Below are 15,899 nucleotides of genomic sequence, written 5' to 3'. Positions count from 1 at the left end.
CAGTTACAAAAACAATCACTATCCCTGGATACACAATTGTGTATCCAGGGATAGTGACAGATTCCTAACTACATGTAATCCTTTCACATATGATTACATGCGGTGTGCAGGCGTTTACATGCAGCAGCTGTCACCCGATCATTCATTTGAATGGGTGACAGTTGCCGCTTGTAACATGTGCATACATTAACACTGGTACAGATGTAAAACACCATTAACCTCGATCCCTGTGGTTGTAAACGGTTTACGCGTTTCTGGGGCACGCCCCCTTAATCAGAACCAATGATTCATTGGTTTACGTGTTTCTGGGGCAAGCCCCCTTCATCAGAACCAATGATTCATTGGTTCTGATGAAGGGGGCGTGCCCCAGAAACGAGTTTACCGTTTACCAACACAGGGATTGAGGTTACTGGTGTTTTACATCGCTCCAGATTCTCCCTGCCAGGGGTTCCGTCCTCTCACCTTATTCTACTGGTTTTTATTCTACCGAACTGATGTAAGTACAGCCTTAGAGCTGCGTGTTTTTACTATTAAATAACATTTTTACACTATGGAGGCGCTCTCTTTTGTTCCTTTTATCATAGACTGGTGGTCCATCTAATCTGTGGGAGCTGCCTTCATCGTGTTTGCTGTATTTTTACTGCTGGGCTCTTTTGGATTTGAAGGCGCCGGTATTGTTTTGCAACACTGGTACCGTATATAGTAGCGGCCCCCACGGGACTAGAAAATGTGTCCAGTGGCCCCTGACTAAATTGAGTTTGAGACCTCTGTTCTAGAGGCTGGTAACTGATGGAAAGTTAGAAGGTAGGCCAGCAGTGGCTGTAAAATCATAATGCCTTTGCAGCAGACACTTCCATGTCCTGCTGCACTTCTGTTAAGAAATGGCTGGAGCATTGAGCATTACCTAGTGAATTGCACCAGGAGACAGCAGCTTTCACAATGTAAAACAGGCAGATGCATGGCTTCAGATATGCTTTCCTTCCACCACACTGCAATTCCCATCTCTCTCTCTTGGTTTGGCTCAAGCCCTTCTTTTCGGTCCTGGAGAGCAGTGAGAAATTCAGCAGTGCTGTGGTCAGCATTATTTCCTCCACCTGCTCCCTCTGCAACCACTGTGAGTGGGGGTGATGTGGCTGGGGTGGGTTGTATGTCAGAGGTGGGTGAAATAATGTATGTCAGTGGGTTTAAGATGGGCTGTATGTCAGCAGAGGTGAAGTGGGTAGGGAGAGCTGAATGTCAGTTGAGATGGGTAGGGAGAGCTGCATGCTAGCAGGGGTGAAGTGGTTAGGGAGTGCTGAATGCATGTGGCTGTGTTGAGGTTGGAGGTCGAGGTTTTTAATTACTTTAAGTAATTTAAAAAAATAGCAAGCCCTACTGAACCAAATGACAATGATTACAAATTTGAAAAAAGACTGCCGCTAAAAGGAAAATAACCATTAGGGTTAACTTTTTGATTACGTCTGCTTGGCAGGACAACTATTGACTATTAGCAATGAATGCTTTCATTATAGAGACAGCCATTATACTCCTGTCCCATTTCTTTATAAAATCTCAGTTGCCTGCTCTTCCTTATTAGCACTGCCCTGGGTGGGTAGTGTCTACCTCCTCTAGGATTAAGCCAGCATGCCCTAAAGTAATATGCTTACAGCAACCATAGTGGAATGTGGTGTTGCCCGTCTTCTGCCCAATGCAAGGAGATAGGCCTGGCAATATTCACTGTGGCATATACACACACATTGCAGCAGAAGTTGGTGGAAGGATGTAGCCAGTCTCCACCCCTGGATTGGCAATGCAAAGAGGTTTGCATGGTAGCTCTGTGTTCATATTTACAAATTTAATTAGTGAGCTTTAGAAATACCTCTAATAATAATTTAAAAACTTCCTAGTACTTGCACTGATCTGCAATCACAGCCACTGGGTGGGTCCCTTGTAAGATAAAGTGATATCGACAATCTGCAATATCTGGTTTTACCGACAATGCACATAGGAACACTGGTGCTACAGACTACATGCGAGACATATTGCAGGTCTAAATCTTGTGAAGAACACGGCCTGTCCTTGCAACACTGCATAGATAGCAGATACGAATAGCCACTTCTATGGCCATTTTACAACTAGAAGTTGTGTTTTGCCAGGGTTTCTCTGCAAAGAGCAGGTATTTTATAAAGCTTCCATGATTATTAGCAATACAATTATATTAAAACTCCAGCAAGTTCTTCTTTTACGACAACCTTTGAATAGTGGTACCACTTAAGTAGAAATGAAAACAAAATGCATAAAATTCAGATTTTGCATTACAAATTATATTTTATTTTTTCCATTCAAACTTACTTCATCCCACACTTGAACTAATGAAAGATTGTCACTGAATGAATACAAAAAGGTGAGCTGTACCAGTAAGTCAGGAGACAAATCCTGCGTCCGGAAACATAGGAAAGTGGGTGAAGCCCACAGACAGATCACAAATTACAAACAAGTCTTTATGCAATACAGACTTATGAAACAATACAGTTTTTTTTCCCATCACAAATATAGTTTCACATAATTATCCACGGCAATCTTGTAGAAAAGTAAGACTAGGTAACATTTTTTTTTTAGTTTACATTATTACTTTAGACCTGTGTAGGTGTATTATGCCAAACAGGTTTTACAAACTATTTTAAAAACATTATTTGGTTCTAGAACTAGCAAGAATAGTAACCGAGTTTAACTGATCTAGAAATTTTAGACAACAGAACAGACTATGACTGTGGTCTTTAGATATACACTCTATAACAGAAGAAAAACACAGGTCTTCTGTTGCACATTTTAGGATGCCTTTTAGGTACTGCTATATATCCTCATAAACACAAATGTAAAGAAATACCTCTACAAGTGATGTAACATCAGCTCCACTGACTTCTTGGATTGAGCTCACTACACAGTGTCAAGTGTACAAAAAGGCCATAAACCAGAAATGAAAATGACTGCCTTTCTGTGGGAAACTTTTATGAACTTACCAAATCTAAAATGCAGAGACTGTATTATGTACTTGCTCCAGGTTGTTAATGTTTACCTGTCAGGAGACCTGCTAGTTGCGTGGCTGTTATGGTGACCCCTTAGATCCATGCTGTAACAAGTATGCCTCTTGTTCTAGGTCAGGCAACTAGCATTTTCAGAAGAGAAGGTTTATAATGGTAGTCTCCATGTTTCAAATTTTCCCTTTTAATTATACGCCATAGGATTAGTTTGAGGGAGAACTGAAAAAACTGGAGCAATGCAAAACTAGTGGTGTCACCACAAGAAGCCACTTTGTTAAGTATTCTTACCCATCGGCAAAAATAAGAGGATGCTGACTGGTCACTATAAGTAACACCACCACTTTAATTGCACAATATATATATTTTTTTAAATAAATGAGGCTTAGAAGCATTAAATAGGTTATCCTGATCAAAATATTAAACTATGATGAATAGACTACAGAATTCTCTGCACGATAGATGGTAGCATATGTCCCCCCCAAAGGAGAGTACCCTACTTGCTTTCCATGGGCTTCTCCAAGAGTTGCAGTTGGGTTTGTTAAATTTAAACTGGTCATCAAAGGCATTCCGACCTATCAGCCATGATGAACTGGGCAAAGACATAGGCTGAGTAAACCACACATGCGCCTACTATGCAATTTGATTGGCTGGTAACCAACAAAATGTCAGACCCGAGCAGTACTAAAGCACATGGGTCTATGCCATAAGTCAACCAAATACGCAGGAGCATGCAGATGTTGACTATCCCAACCGAAAGAAACCCCTCTGAACTCTGTGAGCAGTGGAGCCCCAGGAATAAAGGTAGTGACCCTTCTATTATATGGGCGGTGCTGCAATTTATGTAGAGTATCATTTGTCCTGTTTACAATATTTAAATAATTTTATCTGAAGAATGTGTAAAGTTTTCCTAAAACTGCTTGGGCATCCAAAACCAACAATTACTTCATAATGTATCAATTCCATTAAATTATTATAAACTATAGTTATTACAAGTCACTTGACAATTTCTCAGTGCTTTGATATTACAATCATTAGAAAAAAAGAGAAAAGTACTGTAGAATGGCAAAAAATATAAGAAAGGTAGCAGTTTAAAATGCCCTTGAAAAAACCCTCATCCACTTAGTTAAAATCAAGATCAGAAAAATGTTTAACCTGGCTGGCAAGACAGCCAACTAGTATTATTCAGTCGCCACTGGAAACTTGTTTCCCGAATACACAGATGAAAATAAACTTCTCCTTAGGACTAAAAAATATATATTCATATATATATTTGTTTTACTACAGAACTCCAGCAGCCTTAACGCATCTGCTTGTTTCTCGTCACCACAAAAAAGCAAGGTCTACAAAAATAGCAATTAACTCTAAAAATAGTTTGCAGATTTGAATTTCATTGAAATTACATTCAGATGTAATAGAGCCATTTATAAGGACCTATGCAGTGGCAGATGGCTGTGACAGCCTGCAGAAAGGGAGACATATCAGTGCATCAATTCAATATCTTGCTTGCTATTAGTATCTTGTCTGATATTCATGGTGCCAGCGGTTAAAGTCATTGTAGAATAGTACAATGCTTCCAGATGCCATGCCAGTAATAATGCACCTGAAAACAGATAGAAATCACATCAGGTATTTAAAGAGCATAGCATAGAAATCATATCATAGCATATTAAAAAAATAATAACCGGGTATTATAAGCAATAGCAAAATCATATTAGGTTAAATATCCTGCTTTTCCAGTAAATACAATTATTTGACCACACCATAGTTTACATGATAGTTGTATCATTTATTATCTGTGGCATATTTTAAGGTAGACATATCTATATAAAGGAGACAAGAGTTCATTATAGTAAATACATTAACAAAAGCAAATGTTTCAATGAGAATATATATATATTATATACACACACATATATATATTAGGGCTGGTAATGATTAAAATTTTTGCGTTCGATAATCGCAATGTTTTTGAAATCGATTAATTTCTATTAATTATAACGCACATACAGATCCAACTACATTGGCCTATAAACATACAGCACAGCAATGAAGTAATAAAATGAACTAGGATAACACTAATCCAGCACGTTATTAATCTCACGTGCCCCACTCAATATGGCCGCCGCTTGAGTGGGGCAACTCAGAATAATAACGTGCTGGATTACAAATGTATTTACATAGTGTAGTAAAATTATATATATATATATATATATATATTTCTCAATGAACAGTATATCAATATGTGATATACTCATCAAAAATCACCATCACTGTGGCAGGTAATGACAGCAGCCTTAGAATCCTTTGTTTAATACAATTTGTATGCTTGCCATCATTCTCTAAGTATGGACCAATCATAGCAATTAAACATTCTATGTTACCTTTGGTCGTAGGACATGGCCATTGATCGAATGCCAGCATCACAGCCTGGGTAGGCAAAAAGTTGCTTCAGGTCACATACTTGCCATACCATGACAACTCCACTATCCCCTCCTGTGAGAAGGTACTGTCCATCCCGACTCAACAGGATTGCCTGGAAGATGTAACATAAGCATAAGTGATTATACATAGATATACCACTAATAATAAGATCTTTAGATAAAAATAACATTTTAAAACTTAGTGACGATAGGAAGGGATGCACCAATACCATTTTTTAAAAACTGAATACGAGTACCAATACTTTGCCTTAAGTACTTGCCGATACCAATTACCGATACCTTTTTTTTTTTTTGTGCCTTGTGACAGTTTTTCTAAAATACAAACTAATAATTTAAGGGCAGTAGTGGAGCACCAGGGCCTGGTCGCAGTTGCAACCGTTGTGACCCTGATAGTTAAGCCACTGACTCCATGCTGTAGAGGAACCTCAAATCTCAGCAATACATCATGCAGCAATGCAGAATACCATCAGCTATAGAGGACTAAAAATCCCAGCAACACATTATACAGTAATGCAGAATAATATGAAGCTACATACTCCGTGCTGCTCCAGGGTGCCAGCCTGTTGTCTCCAGGGTCTCTTGAGGGCTGTGGGGGGTCTCATGAGGACTGTGGACGGTCTCATGAGGGCACGTGTGGGCGGTGGAAGCGCTGTGTAGTTCCCAGGGGGGGGGGGAGTGTGCAGGTCGGTGCTGTAAACAGGCACGGCATGGTTCACAGGAAGGCTGCCAAGGTCCCCAGCAAGTGCGGGACCCTCAGGCAGCTGCCTCAGTTTAAAAATTTAAAGCTCCGGTGTCAGCATTTAGTATTGGGGCATTTTCATGAGTATGAGTGAAAATGCCCAGTATCGGCACCAATACCAGTATCAGTGCATCCCTTGTTCTTTTCTCATTTTAAAGTGAAGTAGAAGTTAGACATCCAGCATTGTGACATCATTTAATTAGCCACTTGCTTATATAAGTCCTGCATGACTGTCCATTGGAAACTTTGCTTTATGTCTTCCGGTTGCCTGTTCCAGCTGGGATTCTACTAAATGGCTGCCGACTATTGTCCATATGCATAATGGTCTCCTAGACTTTTTGTCAAATTTCTGAACTTCCTGATCCCAACTGTTACTGGTTTGCTACTAATTCATGTATAGATAGATGTCTATATCTTATATGTTACAGTTATGAGTAGATAGATCAAATGTAGGTCAGAAGGAGGTTAAATGCACCTGTCAATGAATTCTAAATGATCTCCAAAGAGTCCCAAACTGATGTCAAATTCAAGTAAATTGGACCTGAAAACATGCTGTATTTGCCCATTAACACAGGCTTTTAAGCTGTCAGCAACCTGGTAAATTAGCATTCTCCCATAGCTGTGCAATAGAAAAGCAAATCTGTCACACTAGCGATCTGGTTGCTGGTGGAAACTCACCAGCAGCAGGATTGTTAAGACACCACTCTCTTGCTCCTACAGTATTGCTTCCTCGATGGCCTAAACAGCAAGGTGTTGCTCATCCATGCCTCCTTACTGGCAAAAACACTGCAAAATCCTGCTTGCCAGCGAGGGAGCACCGTCATAGAAGCAGACGACGCACTCTCTTGTATTTATTTTACTGAAGATTTGCTGCCTTGCTAGATTGACTAACCCTTTCAAATGCAATTATTACCCGATCACTCCATCGGTTACACCTGCTGCCTTGTCATAGTAGCTTACGTCAGTATTCAGTGATAACAGATTCGTTCTTACATAGGTCTGTAGCATTTATTACCCATCTTGTTCTTTTATGTTTTTAAAGTCTCCTGGATTTACTATTTTATCCATTAAGAAGGAACTGTAGACAAATGTCTAACCAAAAACGTTATATAGTCACCTGTACACCGCTTCATCTACAGTTCTTCCTTCACAATAATCCTATTTTTAAAGCTAAGCTCCATGCAGATATAAGAAACATTAATACCACTCTGTATCCAATAATATATAAGCAAATGTGTTGTTTAAATACCAGCAGTGTAAGTACCCAATTTCATCCTTGTAGCAACCTCTTGCAATCCCCTGTACAGCAGAGCTCAGCTGGGAGAGGAAGAAGCAACACAAGGAGCCAGTAAGTTGTGATGCAACAAGTAGATTGCTGATAGAAGTGGAGAGCAGAGTGACAGAGAGATGAGCGCATCAGTCTGCTGCTTCTTCTTTTACTGTCCAGACAAAGGTTGAAAGGAGGACAAGATCTGTAAGTGCTACTTTATGCAGCAGAGAAAAATCAGCACTCCTGCCCTGCCAGACAGGTCTGTCTAAACCTCAAAACTGGATGGACAGAAGCAACCTTTGCATGGTAAAAGAGCTCTGTTATACAGTATGCATTTCATCTAAGTATTCAGCAGTTTGCTTGGAGTTCAACTATAAAAAAATTCCCTAGGTACAATGGATATATCAAGATCCCATACTGTTATACAGGAACAAAAGAGTTACCGGACACTACATACAAGTTGAGTTTGGTAGATTGCTCTTAAAGTTTCACCAAGCAGTTTGAAAAAAATAGGAAAATGCCCTGCTAATAAAATTTGTTGAAGGACATCATGCTAGATAAAATAATGAATTTTGACAATAGCATTTGTGCCATTAAACATGTATCCCAGCATGAGCATCTTTTTGTAACAGAAATACAGGCGATGTATCTTACCCAAGCCAAATCAATACTCATTTTGCTACCTTGTTTGCACTGCTGCAATCTCCTGAGGCAATTCTGAAATTTCAGTTATTACCATGACAAATAATTATTTGCTACACTTAGAAAATTCATCTGAAGAAAATCCATTAACCTTCCAGGCACGGTTCACTAGCATTTTATACTCGGAGCGCTTTATGAGAGAAATACTATAGTAAGCAAATTAAAGCCATTAATCTTTAACCCTTGTAGAACCCGAGAAGGTGATTCCTGAAATGTCTTCATTAAATTAGAGCCATCTATTCAGATTATCCAATTTGTCCATGTGTCCTGGAAGGTCAACAGCTCCTCCTTCTCAAGCTGAACCTAGTGTACTCTGCTTTGGGCAGTGTTATTTTCTAATACAAGTGTCTACAGAAAGACACATGAAGACATAAAGATGACAAAAGGTATTTCACACTGAAGCTTTTATTTACCCAGTAGAAATGAGTTTGGGAAGAGTGACTTGTGAGGGAGCTAGTATTGCCTGCTTATTTTACCAAATAAAAAGGCTCATGATTCACTTGTTTCCTTATATTATAAATAACTTCAAGATTGTATGTGGATGGGAAACTATTTTATGCAATTTAAAGGCTATGTATTGTGGATCGCAGTGTATAGAATTAACTGGTGGGATCTAATATATACAGGTGAAACTCGATTAGAATATCGTGCAAAGTTCATTTATTTCACTAATGCAACTTAAAAGGTGAAACTAATATATGAGATAGACTCATTACATGCAAAGCAAGATAATTCAAGCCGTGATTTGTCATAATTGTGATGATTATGGCTTACAGCTCATGAAAACCCCAAGAACCCCAAATCAACAATCTCAGAAAATGAGAATATTACATGCAATCAATAAAACAAGGATTGTACATAGAACAATATCGGACCTCTGAAAAGTACAAGCATGCATATGTACTCAGTACTTGGTTTGGGCCCCTTTTGAGGCACTTACTGCAATTACTTTTGCACGATATTCTAATTATTCGAGTTTCACCTGTATTGGTTTCTATAGCAAAGGGAACTCCCCACTGTAATAACCTTTTCTGTTACTAAAGATAAAACAAGGGAATTAAAAGCTTACTTATGGGTTAACAATGACACTCATTTTTTTTAAAGTGAGGCAGAACTGAAATTTGAGGTAGCCGATCTCGCTAACGGTATAGTAAATGTTCGGCTTGTGTATAGCCAACACCTTTTTTTTATTTTGAAAGGTTAAAATCCCTGTCAGTTTATTTATTTATAATGCCTGTGTCCCAATGAGATTTCCTTTGGCCTCCGGTCCTGTACGTGGAACAGAAAGCAAGTGGAGACCTCTCTAAAGTGAAGAGAATTCCAATTAGACAGTTGTCGCTGCAAAGTGCGTCTCCACTGGAAGGTTTTTTTTCCTCTTTTCCTGTTCTGGTGGAAACTAAAAATTCTGGATTTCCCATCACCTTCTCACTCCCATTGGTCACCAGAACAAATAATGAGGGTGAATCTACCCAGCAGGGACAAAGACAGCAATAAAACATGACAGTGGTTCTAAACCTTCCCTACTCTATTCAAAATTAAATAAAAAAATAAAAGTTTTGCCTATACATACATTTTAATTATTTGTTGACTTTGTGAATTTAGAGATTTAGTGTAAACTACATTTCTGACACTTAACATGTACATCACCTTCCTGACATTCACTAAGAAACTTTATATTGTACATAGAAAAGAAGAGGTATTTTATTAAGACAACCAAGAGACCCGACATTTGAATTTCAAGTAGATTTCCACTGGATCTGAAACTTTTTAAAAATATTTTTTCCTACATAAAGATTGTGTTTTCTTGCTTCTCACCAAGAAAGTCAAGCAACTTATTGTGAACAATGCACTTCCTGTGTGGTTGCTATCCTAACAGGTGTTAAAAAGAGTCTGTTGGGAGAAGTATGGGGGCTACCATTACAGGTCTCCTTCTCAGAATACTAGATGCTTGGCTGTGGCTGACTGCAGTATGTTTTAGTCACAGTCCCGGAACAGGCATGCTGTAAATGAGTGTCAGAACGGCTTATCTCTATACTTGTTCCAGGTCAGTGATTCAGACAAAATTAAAGTCAAAGCATCAGAACAACAAGCATTCTCAAAGGAGAGTTCAGTAACGGCAGGCCTATTCATCTCCTATAACTGTGTACTTTGCAGCAGCTAGGCAGAGACATTAATGTAGCTAATCTAATCTACCCCTAGTGGCTAATCTACAAATCTCTACATTGAAGGGCTGGTTTACACCAGCAAATCTCACTGTATGCACAGCCACTGCTGTGCGCTGGCAGGAAACAGTGCTGATTCACTGATCTCAGCACATCACACTGTTTGCTTTTTTCTTACACTTTATGGAAATGTTATGAGCAGTAATTTTTGGGTGTGAACTGAGCCAATTAAAAGCAAAGACGAATTGCCTTGTCTGTGCGTTAATAAGCCCTAATAAGAAAATATACAAAATAACATCAAATGTTACTTCAGACGATACACACCAATAATAAGTATAAGTGCTCACTATAATTTCCTTTAGCCAAGGAAACAAGGGAGAAAAATGGTTTATGCCACATGGGTCAACTAAAGTATGGGAGTTTGTGTGAATGTAATCAATAGTTTCTTTATTTAAAATAATGTATTTTTTTTATCTTTAGAATTTTAAAATTAGTGGCCCTTTTAACCTTATTGGTTTTGTGTGATGAAATCTGAAAGCAGCAACCAATTCTGAGGTGTTTTTTTTTGTTATCTCCATACCAGCGTTTGCATGAGGAATACATATACTAGAAGACTGACCTTTCTGGGAGAAATTTTTTTTTTATAAGCAAAGCTGGTGAGTCAGAAAATATCCATGCAGACTGTGTAACATCAAGTGACAGGGGGAGTAAAAGGGTGAAGATAAGAGAAAACTGAAGAAAGAAAATATGATCACAGACATCCTCAGAGGGGGAGCTGGCCAAATCTAACACAGCAAAGATAAGCTATTTGGCAAGGATCATAGAAAATGCTACCTACTAAGAACTACAAAACAAGAGGAGAGACAGAATGATATGCTGACAAGCAAAGCAGATTCCCGCTACCCATCACAGTAAAGAGTAAAAGGGGAAATGTCTAAAATGAAACATTAAAAATTATAATTCATACCAACTTCTACAAGCGATTTGTAATGAAATACAGTCTGAAGCCCAAGGATGTACATAGCATGATGGACAGATTGTGTATGCATGATACTAAGGAGACAAAAACACTTGAGCCTAAATCTAGTGAAACAAGAGTACCTGATGACTGACAATCAGATTATTCCAAACACTTTCCTGTGATTAGCATGCTGTAGGTGTCCTCTCATATGTGTAGGTGGCCACAGATATTGTAAATGGAGCCTGATGTGGCCATAATTGCTCTTACTGGGTGACTGCTATCTCATATTTATGGGCTCCCAGGACCCATTTTTATGACTAATGCTAGCTATACATGGCTAGGTTTACCTAATCCAACTCGTGCGCTAAACTAGATAAAATCAATAGACTCCTCCATTGATGCTAACATCATAGATAGAGGAATCTCCATTGCCATCTATTAATTTAAGGCAGCTGCGGCACCTGTGGCCACCTGAAAACACTGAAAACATGAATTATAACTGCATCTTATATGACAATATTCCATCCTACTCAATCGAGGTCCACCCTCAGCTCGAATATTGAAATTCAAGCTGTTTCAGGCATTCTTAAAACTGCCAGTTGAAGAATGCCTGTAACTGATTGTAAAACTTAAAACTCAAATTATCATTCTCTAAATAAACAACCTCCTTATGGTGCAAGATACCCTGGAGTAGAGAAAGTGTTTAGGACAGCTGACCTGCCTGCTTGTTTCAGGTCAATGGCTCAAGCAGAGAAGGATCAAGACTTATACATATAACGGAGTCCACAATAATGGTCTTCTATAGATATTATTGCGATGGCCAATTTTGTGTATTCATATTAGAATAAATAAATAGCCAATATACTCTACATTTTTCTTTAAGCTTTTGTCCCTCTCTGATTTGCCCAATAATCTTCAGGACATAATGGTGACTTGCCATAAAATTGTGTACTTTTGGGTCCGATCCACAATATTGCACATAAAGATTTCCCCCTATTTAAAACTTAAACTGATTAACTTTACCAAAGGTTATAATTTCTGGCATAAGGTGGAAGTACAAAAACTACACTGTGCTAGAATCTGAAAAGTTTGTTTAGTTTACCCTGATTTGTGTTCTCTGTAAGCCAGTATAGACAAATTTTCACGGGGTCAGTAGTAGGAGTTCACTTCCTGGAACCTAGAGACTTTATAACTTTCTCTCTCTATCTCTGCTTCTTGCATCATAAATCACAGTCACAATTTTTTTTCAAAATGTGACATTCTGTAAAACAGCAAGTAGCCCAGGGTAGGTGTTTTACCATCTGAAGCAGACATGTTCCAGGATCACCAGACAAACCATAAAAAGGGACTGGGTGCCCTGATGCACTATAGCAAAAAACATTAAACAGGAAGGTTGTGCATACTGTGTCTCTAGCCTTAATGTTCAATTCTGACAGAACAGTACAGGCAAAGGTAAATACTGCAAGATGACTTGCCCAATGCTTGCAGCTTCACCAATATGGCAGAAATTAGAAACATTCTGCCAATTAAAACAAGTCCAAAAGAATTTCTAGTCAATATAAGTCTTAAAACTGCTATCAAATAACATTGTACTGCACACAAACGAGTTTTAGGGTTCGTTCACACTAGCCACACAGTGAAATGCAGTGCTTTACCATGTGGCTAGTGCTGCTGAGTAGCAGCGATAGCGGTAAGCCACAGTGACTTGCATTGTTACATGTATGTGTGAATGGGCCTTCACATATATGCGTACATGAATAATAGGCAGTATTACTATTAACAACTCTGTCATATTGCAGTTGTAATGGAAGAAAAAAAAATGTTGGTTATTGTAGGTAATACAGAAGTTCTAAAGCAATCCTCTCAGAAGCTTTCATAAATTAGCTTTTTCAGGGTATGCCACATAACTTTATTGCATCGCATATTATAAATTTATACAGTGCTGCAAAATCTGCAGTGGTTTACAAAGCACAAAGGACCATGTATATCAGGAGTTTAGAATCTCATATGCTTATTCTAGTGATATTTAAACACACATCAATATCTAATAAGCCTTCCAATAAGCTTTTAGGGTGTGGTAGGAAACTGCAGGAAAAAAAAAAACATATAAGCCCCAAAGGTCTCCTGTGCTACCATTTCAACATTATTATATATTCTCCCCAAATCTGTGCTTCAATAAAAATGAGCAACACAAAATGAAAAAAAGCAAAATCAATAGCTGTGACGAGCAATGGCGGAATACTGAACAAATATAGCTGTACTTATGATCCATAACACCTATGTTGCTCTCGCCATTCATTTAAACAGAAACAAAGAAAACATTTTTATCCAGTAGATTATGGCGCGCAAGCAGCTACTGTGCCCTTTCCAATCTCCAGACAAAGCAAATAATTGGTTCCCCTGGGTTGCCAGAGCTAGTGTCTTTGCCTCAGGTAACAGCTCAGTTTTAGGAGTGGATTTCCTTTCCATCCAAGTTATTCATTTTGACATCTAAACATTGCATGGTAGATGTGCTTTGACGTGCTCTTGGCTGGGGCTCTGGTGGGCAACACAGCATTTAAAACAAAAACAGGTGTATAACGTTGATTAGGCTCTGAGTATCCCCAGGCAGTCTGGAGGTCTCTTGGCAGTTTTCATGTGCAGGCTACAAGAAAGTAAATTAGAATTCTGTCCCGTGTCTGATGATTGTAAATTGTTACTTTTGTCGACATCCTGTGGGCTTAGGCTTACCATGACACATGAAACACAACCTGTTTAGCTCCCTTCATTCAGTCAATGGCAGTCGGACTTGACCTTAGGTTTCCTTGGCTTCACCTCTAGCACCCTCCCCCCTTCCTATTACTTGAGAAGCAAGCAGTGAAAACATCAGTCTGCCAAAGCCATGGGCAGGTACTGCGCACTGTGGGGGGAGCGGGACTTTAATCACACAGATGCCACTTGCCTGCCAGCATGATAAAGTGCAGAAGCAGATGGGGAAAAAGGGGTTGTGGATTGTTTAACTCTAAAACCCAACAGGGACTGCTTTAAAAAAAAAAAAAAGGAAAAGAAAACATGTGGCTGCAGTACACATGTGTTTGCCTGGACTGCAAACTTCCCCAGCCTCAGGCAACAAACTTCAGCTCCCAGTATAGTCTGAAACACTACAGAAACTGTTTTAGCTTGCAAGGGATTTCAAGATACTTTACAGATTTATTAGCTCGGCTGACAACATAATCACAACTGAAAGTGACAGATTATGACTGTTATTATTACAAAAGGAGGAAAAAAAATGAAACAAAAAACAATGTTACATTCTTCAGGGATGATGGTTATAATGACGGTGACCATCAAAATCTCTCTGGAAACAGTTTAGAAAGGGAAGTCTGATCAGTGTAACCTGTAGAAATCTCTCTCTGAGAATTTACCATAGTAGTACTTTGCCAAAACATATGTGTGAATAATATGGGCTTTATTAGACAAGTTAAGCAAAGAATTTTAGTCTGTTACTCCAAGAAACTTGTTTGTTCCAAACAAGTGTTGTGTTTTATTCAATATGTTTTATGTTCAAGTAGCATAATAGCAAAATGTCTAACGGAACTACTTGAAATAGTCCATACTGTCAGCTACCAAACAATTTGTTTCCAGATTGCATTCTGCAACTGTCCTTTTTCAACACAGGTTCTGATGCACTAAGAAACAGAGTTGTAACAAGGATCGCTGATTTCCAAGAAAATTACTTCAACTTTTTCTTAGCCTTTTCTGTCCTACAGATTTGAAATATTTAGGAAAACATGTAAACCAATGAAGAGGACTTTTCCAGATGGGTTTCCAAAAAGATGTTTCGTCTGTGTTAACCACTTCAAGACCAGGTGTTTAGACCCCCTTCCTGGCCAGGCCATTTTTCAGTATTCAGCGCTGCGGTACTTTGACTGACGTTTATTCCGTCATGCAACGCTGTACTGAAATTAATTTTTCTCCATTTTTTGGGGACAGATAGGGCTTTATTTTGGTGGTATTTAATCACCACTGGGGGTTTTATTTTTTATTATAATTAGGAAAAATTACTGAAAATTTTGAAAAAAAAACGTTTTTTTTAACATTATGTTAGGAAACATTTATTATTACCCAGTTTTTTGGTCAAATATAAAAGATCGGGTCACGTCGGTTAAATAGACACCAAACATGTCAAGCTTTAAAATTGCGCGCACCCGCGACATCGCAGAAAACGACCGCAACCAAAATTAGCCATAGGCGACGCTTTAAACGTTTTTACCGCTCATCAGTTTAGTGTTATCAGTGATTGATGGCCCTAGACTTATTGCTCTCACTGTGACGTTCACGGCGATTTGTAACATGTGCGGCGTAATGGGCGCAATCGTCTTTTTTGCACGTATGCGCCCCCGACGCATGTATGCATGCGTGTATGTATGGGTGGGGACTTAAAAATAGTTTTTTTTTAAATTCTTTTTTATGTGTTACTTAAAAAAATTTGGAGGGGACTTTAATTTTTTTTTCCACTAAACTTTATTGCTATCACATACGGGGGCTAATAAACCCCCCCTATGTGATAGCAAAATATGTGACAGGTCCTCTTTATGGAGACATCAGGGGTCTCCAAGACCCCT

The 15,899-nt window shown here is 38.7% G+C and overlaps 1 protein-coding gene across 1 annotated transcript in view; it reads right to left on the bottom strand.

Moving 5' to 3' along the window:
- Positions 1 to 3,867: 3,867 nt before the first annotated feature.
- The window catches only part of LOC108790936 (lipopolysaccharide-responsive and beige-like anchor protein), a 493,639-nt gene continuing 481,607 nt past the window's right edge, over positions 3,868 to 15,899 (bottom strand). Inside the window, exons 55-56 of the mRNA XM_018561299.1 lie at positions 5,402 to 5,553; positions 3,868 to 4,620 (exon numbers count right to left, since the gene is read on the bottom strand). Coding sequence (XP_018416801.1) covers positions 4,530 to 4,620; positions 5,402 to 5,553 — 243 coding nt within the window. The 3' untranslated portion in view covers positions 3,868 to 4,529. The remainder of the gene's footprint in view (positions 4,621 to 5,401; positions 5,554 to 15,899) is intronic.

The sequence above is a fragment of the Nanorana parkeri genome, unplaced genomic scaffold (genome assembly GCF_000935625.1).
Source record: "Nanorana parkeri isolate BGI_ZX_2015 unplaced genomic scaffold, ASM93562v1 scaffold514, whole genome shotgun sequence".
Taxonomy (NCBI): Eukaryota; Metazoa; Chordata; class Amphibia; order Anura; family Dicroglossidae; genus Nanorana; species Nanorana parkeri.
Note: the sequence above shows the minus strand (reverse complement) of the source record. Positions and strands in the feature narration are given on the sequence as shown.